Here is a 14,957-nt window from a genome sequence, read left to right on the forward strand (position 1 = left end):
TCGACAATTCTTGTCCAAAAGGAAAATGTAGTCATGAAATATTTGTGTTAAATATGCACAACTTTATTGTTGTTCTTGTAGCTAACCAGTTATGTGTATTCACTGACCAAGCTTGCTATCACCTTATGCATTACTCGTGCAGGAACACTCAGAGATTTTTGTTATGCAAATATAGTAATTTAAACCTTTCACAAATCATTATTCAGTTTGATATCATTTTCACGATACGTCGTAAAAATCTCCTGTTAAGAAAGCTGCAACCTTCATCAGTAATAAATATTTCTGTGACATCTCGTAGTACTAGAATATACTGTTATCAGTTATCATTAACAACTAAATAAAATGTGTTTAAACTCTGGCCATTCATTGGTGGATGCTCTATGTTCAGACATATTACAGTTCACTCTCCACCCCCACCCCTACCCCCCTCCCTTTCCCTTCCTTGTTATCAAATATAGTTGATGAGAAAATTGAACATGCTAGTCCTTACTTCTCAACCTTGCATCAGAGTTCCGTTCTTCAAATTGTAATCTTCATTGCTTTTCTCTTTATAATACATTGTGTCAAAATGAAGCTATAAATTTATATTTTGAACTCAAGTCTTGTATTCTATACATATGTATTCAGGCATGTAGAGCCGGAAAGTAAATTATTATAGAGGAATTCTATAGTGTGTGACCAAAATTGATTGTTTGTACTACTTATATACCATTACAGGTTTGCAGTGTCCATGAACTTGATCATATTTATGTGTTTCATGTTTACTAATGTCCTTGTCAGCAAGTTAATCCACTAGATTTTTTTTGTTCCAGTTTTAGATCCGTTTGTTGGCCTATTCATAGGAAATTTCATAGGAATTGTAGAATCAGACTCAGTAATTGACCATGAATCATTTTTCTTCTTCTGATTTTATCAAAATGCAACGGAATGTATCTACCTACATGTATTCTGAGGTTAGTCTAGAAAAGATTTGTGTGCGTGTCATGTTGTCCGGTCGATCACGCCATATAGTGTATGTCATGACACTAACACTAACACTGAAACTTCACTGGTGCTATTTTTAAGGAGTTTATGTTAGATTTGTCATCATTGTACATAAATACTAACCATATTTGTTTTTTTTACAAAGAGTGCACATGTTATTTATCACCAGTGTAACTTGAAATTCAAACTCATTCATATGCTTGATAGCTTGCTCTATTTGTCTTGTATTCAGACATAAGGTTTGGTTCCTCCGTTTCCGTCACATTTCTGTTTTCAATTTCTTTCGGAAGAATGATTAAATGTCTGTAAGTGAGGTATGTCAAAGTTAATGATGGCATTTGAAACTTTATCTTGATTGTACCTTTTTGTTTTATCCTCTCTGTGAAACTTCTATCATACTGTTTCTGTATTTCTGTCTCCAATTCTTTTTCTAGTACTATTTGTTTTCTCATAATTTCACTTTTAAGGAGCTATTGATTCCTTGACATAGGTCTATAAGGTTTATTGAATATCAAACAGGAACCAAATATATTCATTTAATACTCAGATGGTGTATTATTTATTTATATATAATTTGCAGTGTTGTCATCATTGATCTTCTACACAAAGCTGGCTTTTCATGTCTTAGATATATATTTATGTGACTAATTGCTGCCATTTAAGTAATTTCTCTTGTGAATATGCAGATTTTTTTCAAATCTGTCGGTCCGAATTCACACTATACTTACAAAACAGATTAAAGATTAATTTATGTATTTATGTGTGCTTTCGTGTCAAATGTTCTTTTCTTTAGTGTCCACTTTTTATTTACCCTGGTATATGATAACATTTTCATCTAAAAGTATCCATGAATTCATGAATGGATTACCAGCTTTGATCCAAGGTACTAACAATGTATTGTTTACCAGTATTCAAAATTGTTCAGATTTAATCATTATTAGATGAACATTAATGATATTGGAACATGGAATAATGTGTTCATCTACTTACAGTAATCTTTTCTAAAAATTCAAATACAGTTACAATGATTATTTGCCACAAGGAAATTGTATTATACAGGTTTCATTGTTTGAAATTTTCGCTGCTTTCTACTTATAATACAATTTAATTCTAATTTGGTATATTTTGTTTAAATTCTTTATTCACTTGAAGAAAAACAAATATATGAAAGCATGAAACGAATATATATAAATTGCTATTGATTGAGACTGAAATGAACATGCCAATATTTTTGTTTCATAGCAACTTCAACAGATTATGAATGAAACAAATTACAGTACAATATGAGCATGTTCTTAAAGAAGCTTCATTGAATATAAAACTTTTCACTTTCAGAATATCACATTAAAAAATCACTCGAGAAATGCAAAAGTATGCTGCATATTGCATGATAAACATATCTAGGCCTGTATTCAATAAACTGTATTTGACCTTGAAATGTAAGCAAGATTTCTTTAAATTACTTCTTAAATTAGTCCCTTTAAAAGAGACTTGGAGATTTCTGCTTAAATGCATTAGTTAGGTAGTTTATGAAATATAGACCCATGAGTTGAAAGCCTTTGATTTAAGCATAGTCCCCTTTTATGTAGTGAGTTAATGACATGTTGAAAAAAATTGTAAATACACAGATGCATGTGTGCTTAGTATTTTTGTAAGAAAAGAAGAAAGTTTTAAAGTTTGTCTATTACAAATGTTGTTGATTTATTTTGAAAAGTCAGTGTTTTAGCATTTGGATCTTGTCTTAATATGTGTTGATGTGAATCTTTTGTGCTATTTTGTCCAATATAAGTTTGATCATGCATTTCACTTGCAATTTAATTGGAAGAAGAACTCATTTACATTTGTAAACAGAAGGAAAATAATGAAGACTTGTATCTTTTGTCATCACCAGAAGTTATGGCTTCACTTTAATTTTTTTTTATGTAATTTAATTTCCTGCCACAATCCTGCATTTTTGCAAATTAATGAGTGATCTATAGAACTGCCTATGAGCTTATGTACACCATTTTGGGTACACACTTTGGAAAATTACTATTTCTTTAATAGCACATAAACTTAATATTGAACCAATTTTACTGGTGTGAGATATTTGTCCAGCTTGACTTGTGTCAGTTGTTTTTTTTACCATAATAATAAGAGTAGTTTTATGGCAGTCGGATTGCAAGCAATTTGGTCTTTTAACCACGACTCTAATGATGCAGAATTACTATGCAGTGTGCTCTGTAAATACTGCAGATTTTGATACCAAAACTTATACTCGTCATTAACATATAGTACCATATATAATGCTTGTCATATCATATAACCCATAAACGGCTATTAATAGAGTCTAATGAAGTTTCATTTTACATTTAATATGCACTCGGCAAAATAGAAAGAAAGTGGACACTCTTTATCTTTCCAAATCCAAGTCAATAAGATATAATAGCTTGGACATGCACATTAAGATAGATTCCTCATTGCAATATATTGTACTAAAATGTGTTGTATTCTGACTTTTTGAATCAGGATATGTATTGTTATATTTTGTTTTGAATGTTCGTTCACTTTAACTAACCTTATGTACTGTTCCTCAAGACTTTTTAGTCTGTAAATGTAGGCATTCTTTGTGTTGAATCTATTGTTGTTAGATTTCTTGGACAGATTATTATTATTATTATTATTATTATTATTATTATTATTATTATTATTATTATTATTATTATTATTATTATTATTATTATTATTATTATTATTATATGTGTTCGGTATTGTATGATTGAAGATGAAATATATGCATGACTTGTAATGAGACATGAAATAAATCTTATACTTGTAAATAACAACAAACCTCTTGTGCTTCTTCATAGTTCTCTTTTCTTTTTTCCGGATGTTAGACTTTCGGCTTTGTAATTGGGGATGACTGATATGGGGGAAAATTCAACATGTAGTTGGTCAATTTATGAGGAAAATATACCCCAAACCCCTATCGCCTCAGCTATACAGGCCAGCCGATCGGGTCGACATGTTATGTCGTCATTTTAACTGCGGCAAATTTGACCCCTGTTGACCAATAATTTTGAGGGGTGTGGAAAACAAGGTTTTAATATGCTTTTGTGCAATACTAAAAGGGAAAATATATTTTATTCCATATTCTATTCTATGTTTATTCAGTTTTCCATTGATATAAAGTTGCATTTTCAGCGGATAGGGTCTTTAAGAGGAGGATATAAAAAGAAATAATCTAGTGAATATATATTATTGAATTAAAAAAAATCATGCAATTAAATTGAACAGAGGAGGATATAAAAAGAAATAATCTAGTGAATATATATTATTGAATTTAAAAAAATCATGCAATTAAATTGAACAGAGGAGGATATAAAAAGAAATAATCTAGTGAATATATATTATTGAATTTAAAAAAATCATGCAATTAAATTGAACAGAAACAGCATGAAAAATGTGAGTAAAATGAAAAATCAGGATCCAGAAGAGATATCAGTTTCTGATTGTTTATTTATTTATTCATTCTATCATCATCACTCATATTTACCATATATTCTGATAGGTAATAACATTGGACATATAGAATGCCCTCTTATGAGCCATACACCTAGATGAACCCTAATATAAGCGATCTAAACTTTGTTACATGTTAAACTGACGCAATTCCCTTCTGTTTTAGTGTTATTCTTGTACAATACAATGAATTTAATATTATTCTTACTAAAAAAAAATTAACATTTTTTTTTTTTTTTTTTTACAAAATTCATAAACATGTCAACTTATTTCATGACGATGTCAAAAGATATACAAACATGTATAGCACACACCAAAATAGTTGCATTATTGTGTTGCAATAAAATAACATTTAAGTAAATGATCATGCAGGACCATATAGAGGCTAGAAGGGGGGTTAAAAATATGTGGGCAAACGTCACCCTAAATATTCCATTTCAATTCGTCTCTTATTTATTCGCCATAAAACGGAACATCTAAAAGATACAAAAATATATGCATAATTATACGAGAAATAAAGTTAATTCAATCTTTCACGAGTCCATTTATCTGAATTTCATCTTTTCCTCTAAAGTAGTTTGCTATCAATGTCGGATTTCCCTTGAATGAAAGTGATAAAACTTTTTATTTAAAGTGTATTTTATGAGTGCATTGATAATATAGCATTCGTGTTTTGTTTTATTTACATATTTAGTTGTGTGTGTAACACCCTTAGCCTACTATAGACGAGATCCCAGTCGAGATACGCTGTAGTGAGATGTCTTTCAGAGCCCTTCTTCATCTCAAATCCTTTACGCCCGTGTAATACACGGAAGTTATTGATCACAATGACGTCACCTGTTAGAAAGACAAATGAAAAAGGGAAAAAATTACGGGTTACTACTCTAAGGTGCTTATTTCAATGTTATAAGCTAGTACTCTAAAATAACACATGGAAGAAAGGAAGACAATGAGATGGGTATTTTTTATTTTGGTTCTGAAAAAAGGCAAAATCAATGATACAGTGTGATTTTAACTAGTGTAGTGTGGGGTTAATGGATGATTCAGAAGTTAATGTATTTTTTTTCATAACTTATAATAGTAACACTTTGTCACATTTTACCCATACATGATGAGGACATGATCAGTTAATTTAATGCACCCCTTTTTTTTTTTGTGTGTGTGTGTGTGTGTGTGTGTTTGATTATTACTACTATAATTTTTTGTTTGTTTTTATTTTGTTGGTTGAAACATTTTTTGCATTAAAGTTTCAGCATGAATTAGAAAAGTCTCTTTTTAATGTCCCCTCATCGCCGGAAAAATTCTCCTGGATGCACATCGGGGCTTATTATTAAAGATCACTAAGAAGATGATTTTCTAATCAGGGGGGTGTTTCACAAAGATCCTAAGTTGAACTTATCTCTAAATTGGACTTAACCATTATGGAAAGCCGTAAGCATGTTTGAAAATATTTTGTAAAAGTTATTTTAAAAGGTATAAAATGTTGATTCAAATCATTTATATTTTCTGTTATCAAGGAGATTCCATGTTCTTGATGTGGAATTTATGAAAAGTCTAAAATATAATTTTTGCTTTTGCATATATTTTATCTGAAGGCTACAAATGGCTCTCCATAATGTTTAAGTCCAACTTAGAGTTAAGTTCGACTTAGGATCTTTGTAAAACACCCCCCTGATCCTTTATAATTACCAGCCTCCATCTTGTAGGTGTACAAATTCTTTTGATCGTAGAGGAGATCGGTGAAGAGTTTCATCGCCTTGTAGAAGAGAGCTACTCTCTCAGGAGGCATGCGCAGTACAGACGTTCTAGAATGATTGCTGTATGATATCTGTGTCGGCTCGCCATTCACATCTAAACTGGATTCGGAAGAAGATTTAAAAAAAGCGAATCAACGCATCATTCCGTAATTTTTTATGAAGCCCCGCCCCCCCCCCCCCCCAAAAAAAAATGCAGTCCATTTCTCTGTTATTTTGGACACAATTAGATTAGAGCACTCAACTTCTAGGAAAAAAAATACCCATCAAAATAAGTTCTCGACAAAGGCTTATTTCTTGATATCAAGAGACCTAAAGCACCACCACCCCCTCCCCCCCCCCCAAAAAAAATGAATCAATCAAAATCAATAGCCTGAAAGAAAATGTCGGTGAATAAGCGGGGGGGGGGGGGGTAAGAGCCCTTTTTTTTGGGGGGGTACTGCTTTTGAGGAAAAATTAAACGCCGACTCAGGCGGCTTGTGAATATATTACGCAGGGGGGTGGGGGGTGATGGAAAGGAGAACCACTAATTTTGTTTTGTGTGGGCCCGTTTTTTAAAGTTTTTTTCAAGAAGGTTAAATTTACTTTTATTATCCTATTTTTTTTAACAGTTTTTTTTTTTTTTTGGGGGGGGGGGGCAGGCCGGAAAAATCGCAACGTGGATCTGCGCCTGATAAGTCAAATGATTCCAGAAACCTTTTAAAAATCTGCACAGTTTGTATATCTGCGCGCGCGCGATGATAACGTAACAATATTTTTCAAGCGCAGACAAGATATACGCTAAGGCATTGTTTCGTAATAGACACGTGATCGAAACCTTTGTCGCTGATTGGTTGGAAGTTTGGCTGCGTCGCCTTTTCCCCCTTGGAAACCGCGCTTTTTATGAAGGTGATAACCACAACAAAAAGTACACTTTCTGATTTTCATGCACTGGAGAAACACGTAGTGAATCTTCCTCCGAGTTTCTGAAAGAGAATTTGACGCAATTTTTGCTGAAAATAATATTCTGTTGCTACATACCAACTATAATCTGCTTAAATTTTAAGGTGAGCATAAAAATATTCAAAAAGTACCCATTAAACCCTTGTCCCGACATCGTTATGTAAGAAGTATCATACCGGGCCAACACGCGTGTCTGGATAGGTGGTGTATCCGGACAGATAATTTCAAACAGTTGTTTGAATCTTTTAACAAGTTTGTTTTAATGTTCCATGAATCTTTGAAAAGGTTTATTGACAAACAATTCTAAATGAAAAATACCACCGATAGTCAATGCTTTCTGATGTATATTTTCCTAAAATCCAACGTCAAAAGAAATGGCTCTATTTATGGTGTCTGGACACACAACCTATCATCCTACACCCACATTGGGACCCACATGCATACCACATATATTATGGCAATCTTGCATTAAACTCCTAACAAAAAAATATAACAAAATATATATAGGCTTATATTTAAACAAAATAATTGGGTAAATAGAAATTTGATAGTTTTTGAGTAGGGTTATGAAGGGAAAACTCATTTGGTTGATTGATCATAGCCCCAAAAAATCTGTAATTTCAATCTTAAAACATATTGGATAAGCAGGCCTAATTAAAGGGGCCTTGTGGAAAGCAATTTAGTAACTGATAAATGCTACAATCTTTAGACATTAAAAAATATATTAATAATGCGACCGTTATACATGTCCAAACAAAATTCCTTTCAATGTAAAATGAACGAAACCCTCAGCAATTAAATGTAAAACATCATGTGAATTGTTATTTTAAAAAACTACTAAGATGATTGCTGAAGGAAAAAAAAAAATCAAAAAAGTTTTATTTTGTATCTATATTTTGTAGATTGTTTGATTATTAGAACCCAGCATTCTAATATTCTTCTGTTTTCATTTCATATGTACATGTTATTAAACAGCATGACGATCATCACGACTCCAACAGACATTGATATGTCAGGTCAGAGACATCGCCGGGCAAGTCGTATGAACGGTCGCCGTCAACGACTTGCTCTCGGATCGGTAGTCGACCACGGAGCTGAAATCAATACGGCCCTCGAGATGGTCCAACTTGTCCCGTCCAGCATTGCTTCTGTTAAACCTGACCAAAACATTGACATGTCTGCTCAGAGGCAGAGACGGGCACATCGAATGGGCAAAAGACGTCAGCGTCTTAATCTTGGACCAGCGTCTGATCACGCGGCAGAAATTGCACAAGTCATCCATGACTGTTCTGCCGCGTCTTCAGACGCAGCAGCCCTCGAAGTGGGCAGCGATTGGCTTTCCTTAGAGACAGCTGACATGTTGTTCACCAAAGACAACAAAGCTAGCTCTCTTAACTACCTCAAAACTCATTTCAAACTGATGCCACAAAAACTGGCAGCGAAAATGAGGAAGTGGTTAATTGGCAGAAAGCGAGACTAAACTGCCTTGTGCAATAAGCAAGCAGTTTTCCCACTGTAAATATGTATATAATTATGTTTGTATTTTACTATAAAAAAATCATAATAAAAACAATACAAAATAAAGGAAATGAAAGCGAAATAGACATCTGGGCCCCGTTGCACAAAACTTACATTGATTGTAACTTTGCCATTTATGGTAACTACCATGGAAACCTTGATTTTGATTGGCTGTTGAGCCCTGCCTACCATTAGTTGGCATTGATGGCAAAATTACCATCAATGGTAAGTCTAATGCAACGGGGCCCAGTATGTTCATGCATTTGGGGAATATGACATAGATCTAAATTTGCCAACAAGTCGGCCAACAATAGTATTTTCAGCAAACAGAAGTTCCTTTCAAGCCGTGTCTTTTGCGGCGACAGATTTAACATCGAGACAAAATATTACTCGATCTAAATTCACAAAAGACATCAAACACTTTTCTTTTCTAGAGTAAAATAAAACACGATCGGAAAGACTTTCCAGAAAATCAACTCAAGGGCAATTTCAAAGCCCTAATGACTGTCCCATATAGAAATCATTTTCTGGTTACGTAACACGTCTTTTTGATGTTCGCACATTTCAGTGGGTGATAGACAAGGCTATTGAAATTGCCTCAAGTTTAATTTTCGAATGTCTTTTCAATCGTGTTAAGCGAGAAACAAAATAGCAAAACGGGAAAATAATTTACTTCTGCAAACAGCGAGCAGCGATATGCGCAGCAATAGTTCATAACATAAATAAGAAAATAAATAATTATTTCGATTGTATTCCTCAAAGCAAACAAAACCAGTACCAAATAAAACATAAACTTCTTTTTTTTTCATTCAAAATAATTGGATGTGTAGATTTCGTTGTTTGTTAGCATTATTCCAGTTGTGGACAACTGAGTGTGTCGTGAGTGATAAAAGTAGATTACAAATGAGTGGGATATATAATTATATAGACCAAGTCAAAAAAAATAACTTTTTGAAATATCGATCTTATACAGAAACCTAGAGAGTCACAAAGGTCTTATGAAGAAGAAGAAGAAGAAGATGATGATGATGATGATGGTGTTGATAATTATGATGATGATGATGATGATGATGATGTTGATGATGATGATGATGATGATGATGAAATTGGTGATAATTATGATGTTGATAATGATGACAGTGGTGATGATGATGTTGATAATAATAACGATGATGATGATAGTGGTGATAATGATGACGATAGTGATAGTGGTAATGATAATGATGATGGTTATGATGGTGACGGTGATGATGATAGTGGTGGTAATGATGATAATGATGATGATAATGATGATAGTGGTGATAATGATGACGATGGTGATAGTGGTGATGATAATGATGGTGATGATGATGGTGGTGATGGTGATGATGATAGTGGTGGTGATGATGATAAGGATGATAGTGGTGAAAATGATGATGATGATGATAGTGGTGGTGATGGCGGTGGTAATGATGATGGTGATGATAAATACGATGATGGTGATGAACATGGTGTAAATGATGGTGGTGATTGTTATGGTGAGGATGATGATGCTGCCGATGATGCAGATATGATGTTGACGTTAAAGGTGATGAGTGACTTGCGGCTACTTCTAAATAGAAGGGCGATATTTAAGAAGAAAAAAAAACCCAAGAAGAACAGTGCTTCCTAGATATTTTACACGAGATTACAGAGTAAAAATCACCTTAAGTGTTTTGTTCAGGGCAATCGGACAATTACGCATCATGTTGCGATAGGGGTTTGGGAGGGGAGAACTAAGAATCGAGCCTTACCGAATGATTTTATTCCTGGCCATCTGGAAGTACCTTCCTGGACCCATCAATCCTGTCTGGTAGAACTCCACATCTTCGGACGATAGGGCTTCAAATGCTTCCGGGTCGATCTCCTTGAGTTGTTTGGCTACACTGAAACCATCGACTAAGGTACTGTCACCACCAGCACCTTCAAACTGCTTGATGCAATGCAGTAATTCGATCTGAAAGAGAGACGGAAATGGGAGTCGGAACGTGTTCGTCAACATAAACTGATTCAAGATAATCCTCTGTAATTTTTCGTTCTAGAATTAAAAGCGAACAGAACTGTTTATTATTTTTTGTCACCTTCATCAAAATATACTAAACTAGACAATATTTAGGAGCGTCAGTATATAAATGTTATGTGGGACGTTAACAGTTGAAATAGAACAAAGGAACTGGAACAAGTTTTCAGCAAATTTGAAAAACCTCCGAACATTTTCTACCCTTGTTGACTATGAAAATATAAAATGAGGATTTTTTTTTCCTATTAGAATTTTTCGGCTGACATGTCACAAAATGTGACTGACGACCCCCCCCCCCCCCTCCATCAATTTGTTTTACCGACGCCACTTGCAAAGAAGATATAAATCTGAGGAGGAAAGTAATAGATGTCCTCCTTGCACTTAGTTAAGGCTACTCACCCCTGGTTGTTGTTGGTAATATGTGAGGTCGGTATGAAAGAAGAGATTTCCCGCCGTGTAGATAGGGTTCTTGGGGTTTGTTGGAGCATACACTGAACTAACCTGTCTGTGAAAAAAGACATACAATGATGATAATAATCATGAAAATGAGCAGGTACCTGGTAATTATTATCCGTTTACTTGTCACTGTTGGCGCAATAACATGAAGACATTTTGAAAAACTTCGTCAGAGAGAGTAAACACACTTTTTGTGTAAGGTAATTATTTCAAACATCCACTTTTTCTTTTGATCATCGATCTCCGAAACATTATTTTTATACTTCGTCTCAAATTTCGAATAAGATTCATACACCACACATCTCTTTGGAAATAAAGCATATCGTCACACAAAGAGTGTTTACAAGTCTTCTGAAAGAATTGCAAAAGTAGTTTGTTATAAATTTCTCTTCGTTTCAACATCAACCGTACCCGAAATTTGTATCTTTGAGGTATCCAACCCTCTTCCCTAGCTGACTTAAGGCTTCTTCATTCTGAGGGGCATTCTTAATCATCGTGAGTCCGAGCGTTTTGATTTCTTTCATCCAATCATAAAGCACTTGATTTGACGTCATCAGTTCGTCAAACTGAAACTCGCGCAGACGATCTCGTATTTCATCCGCGCGCCAAAATTCTGGCGGGAGATCCATTATGGGATCCGGAGCGGTGTCATGGAAACGGTTGCACCAGAGCCAGGAAGATGGGTAGACGCTCTCGTGATCGTCGCTCCATGTTATCCTTATATGTTTGCCATCATCGTCGACGGAGATTTGTGTGGTTGCGGTTTGCAAGTCAAGGTCTTGTAGGTTCGTCTGGAGAAATAACCGGGAAGAAATAGCATTTTAAAATCTGTCTACAAATAATTCGTAATTCTTATCCATGGCGACCGCTTTGGGTACGCCGATGAAAGGGTTTCTTTCCTAATGATGACTAATAATTTAACACCATGTTATAAACAAAATCGCAAGTATAGCTAGTCTAATACAAAAATGTGTTACCATCGTGACTGGGTTCGTATCTTGTGGAATTTTTCTCCGATGTAAACTGCTACTTATACGTTTTTTAAAACTTCTTTTCATGAAGTAATTGTGTGAACAATATTTGTCCTTGATCGATAATTTCTATATTTTATCGGAACTTCATTTATAAATCTAAAGAGGCATCGGTCATAGAGATCGATCATTAAAAAATAAAAACTGAAGCCGTCTTTATGGGCAACAGTTACTGCGTACATTTACTTACGTAACATTTGCGATTATCACAATATTTGATTTCAGGGAAGTACCACCGTTTGAAACGTCTTTAACATTAAAAAAAAACGACTTTTCATCTCAAAGGTACAAAGTCTAAAGTGTTATCGCCAGGAAGCTATCCTGCAGAAGAATGCACGATACTATCAACATAATTATATTGCAAAACCAATGTTATTACCAACTTTAAACTGTGGTTAGGCATTTACACATCATCCCTCTAGAGATTATCAAACATATATTTAAGACCGCTTTTAAGCTCTTTTCTAAACCGTTCTGATGAAGACTAATGAACTTCCTAATAATAATATTAATACCGCTGCTGTAAAAAGATGCGATTGTCCTTATACACATCCTGTTATGAATCTGCTAAAGACTGCTAGAGACAGAAGAATTGACCAGCATAATATATTATAGAACCTTGAGTTCCTCTATATGCCCCTAAATTATTAAAGAGCGAACGTTAGGCCTACAAATCGACCTGCCTATACTTTGGTTAGTATACTATTTTGTCTACAGCCAAAAAACACAAGAAAATGAGATATAATATAAGAACAATTTTAACGCAACCATTTTCATTCTATTGACTACTGTTACTGTATTATCAGAGGGCCCTTAGAAAGAACAGTAAGTGCATTCCTAACCTGGGTTTTTCTTAATTTTTTAATGCTACATTAATAAACTCTTTATCATTATCAACAACATTATTCAGTTTAAAAAAACACACAATATTTTCGAAAGATTCTACTAATTAACTACACGCTCATAAAAGATGACCCCTGAACAATTATCAATGTACTAACTTTTTTCGTCACCGAAGCCTCGTCGAAACACTGCTCACAGTGACAGAAGTCCCGCAGCCAGATATACGGATATGACGTCGACAAGGCTTTCCTAATTGTCTCGCCCGATGTCGATCTCTCTGTCATCTTCCTTCTCTTCGCATTCTGATTGACATCGTCATCTCCGAACTCCCAGTTGATGATCACTAATCCAGTTTCTTGACATAAACGAGCTTGTCTCACACTGTGGTTCGACTTCCATTCCGACTGGGAGAAAATACTGGCTTCGGTTTGATAGGCAGTTACCGACGTCATGTTCACAACAATAAAGAACAACGAGTAAAAAATAGGATCTCGTCACAAGTCGCTGATAAGATCTCGTCACAATATCCCGCACAATATTCCCCGATAAATTATAATAAGTTTCAAAGCGATCTAGTCACTAGTAACTATAGTTCCTGTTACTCTAACCCATGCTGATCGCGCCACCGCACCGTAGTAAACACTGTACAGTATGTTGTGTATTGTGATTGCTCCAGGAATCTCCTTTTCCACCAAGCTAGTATACTGAGCGATGTTTGACCTATATTATAGTGCATGGTGAAAAGATTATTACAAATCCTATTTCTCCCATTGCAAATATTGTTCATGTGTTAGGTTTCTCTGTTTGCCAACAGGGTCAAAGGTTCCATTACTATTGTATCGTTTACTTGTCTAGATCAGTAACCAGTGACCTCTATTTGTGCATTGATACGATAACAATCTATACATCTTGGTGTCTGCTCCCTACCCGCCCCTCCCGGCCCTTCTGTCTTTCTCTCTCTCTCTCTCCCCCACCCTTCTCTCTCTCTCTCTCTCTCTCTCTCTCTCTCTCTCTCTCTCTCTCTCTCTCTCTCTCTCTCTCTCTCTCTCTCCCGCTCTCTCCCCTCTCTCTCTACATCTCGCTCCCTCTCCCCATCTCTCTATTCTATAATATAGAGAGAGACCCCTCTCTTGTGACGGCGAGCTCGCTGATCTCGATCCACTGTAGAAAAATCACGTAGGAATCCGTCTGTGTTAAAAAAAAAAAAACATCTATCATTATCATTATCATTATCATCCTCATCCTCATCAACGTCATCCATATCTTCATCACCGGCATGATCACTATTATTATCATTGTCATTATCATCATCATCATCGTGGTAGTACTGTAGTAGTAGTAGTAGTAGTAGTAGTAGTAGTAGTAGTATAGTAGTAGTAGTAGTAGTAGTAGTAGTATAGTATGGTAGTATAGTAGTAGTAGTAGTAGTAGTAGTAGTAGTAGTAGTATAGTTGTAGTAGAAGTGGTATAGTAGAAGTAGTACTAGAAGTAGTATGGTAGTATGGTAGTAGTAGTAGAAGTGGTATAGTTGTAGTAGTGGAGGTAGTATAGTGGTAGTGTAGTAGCAGTAGATAGTATAGTAGTAGAAGTTGTGGTAGTAGAAGTATAGTATTAGTAGTAGTAGTAGTAGTAGTAGTAGTAGTAGTAGTAGTAGTAGTAGTAGTATAGTAGTAGTAGTATAGATAGATAGATAGATAGATAAATGGTATTTATTGATTCATTTCCATGTATCGCAGTTACAAGTAACTGAATTGTGCATTAATAAAACATTGATGGTGAATACAATTATACATTTCAAGTGATATCACAGTAAAAAGTAACTGAATTGCACATGAGTAAATTGCTGGAAAAAAGCAAGTATACATTTCAAGATGTCACACTACAATCTAC

The 14,957-nt window shown here is 34.7% G+C and overlaps 1 protein-coding gene across 1 annotated transcript; it reads right to left on the reverse strand.

Annotated features, from left to right (window-relative positions):
- Positions 1 to 4,748: 4,748 nt before the first annotated feature.
- On the reverse strand, positions 4,749 to 13,745 carry LOC583892 (gamma-butyrobetaine dioxygenase). The gene is made up of 6 exons (XM_030976161.1): positions 13,226 to 13,745; positions 11,605 to 11,984; positions 11,137 to 11,242; positions 10,472 to 10,674; positions 6,175 to 6,341; positions 4,749 to 5,322 (listed from the first exon to the last, which is right to left on the reverse strand). Exons 1-6 carry the CDS (start codon positions 13,517 to 13,519, stop codon positions 5,168 to 5,170), a joined length of 1,305 nt encoding a protein of 434 aa, XP_030832021.1. The 5' UTR covers positions 13,520 to 13,745; the 3' UTR covers positions 4,749 to 5,167.
- Between the last annotated feature and the right edge of the window lie 1,212 nt (positions 13,746 to 14,957).

Source organism: Strongylocentrotus purpuratus, unplaced genomic scaffold, assembly GCF_000002235.5.
Source record: "Strongylocentrotus purpuratus isolate Spur 01 unplaced genomic scaffold, Spur_5.0 spur5_scaffold_8, whole genome shotgun sequence".
NCBI lineage: Eukaryota > Metazoa > Echinodermata > Echinoidea > Camarodonta > Strongylocentrotidae > Strongylocentrotus > Strongylocentrotus purpuratus.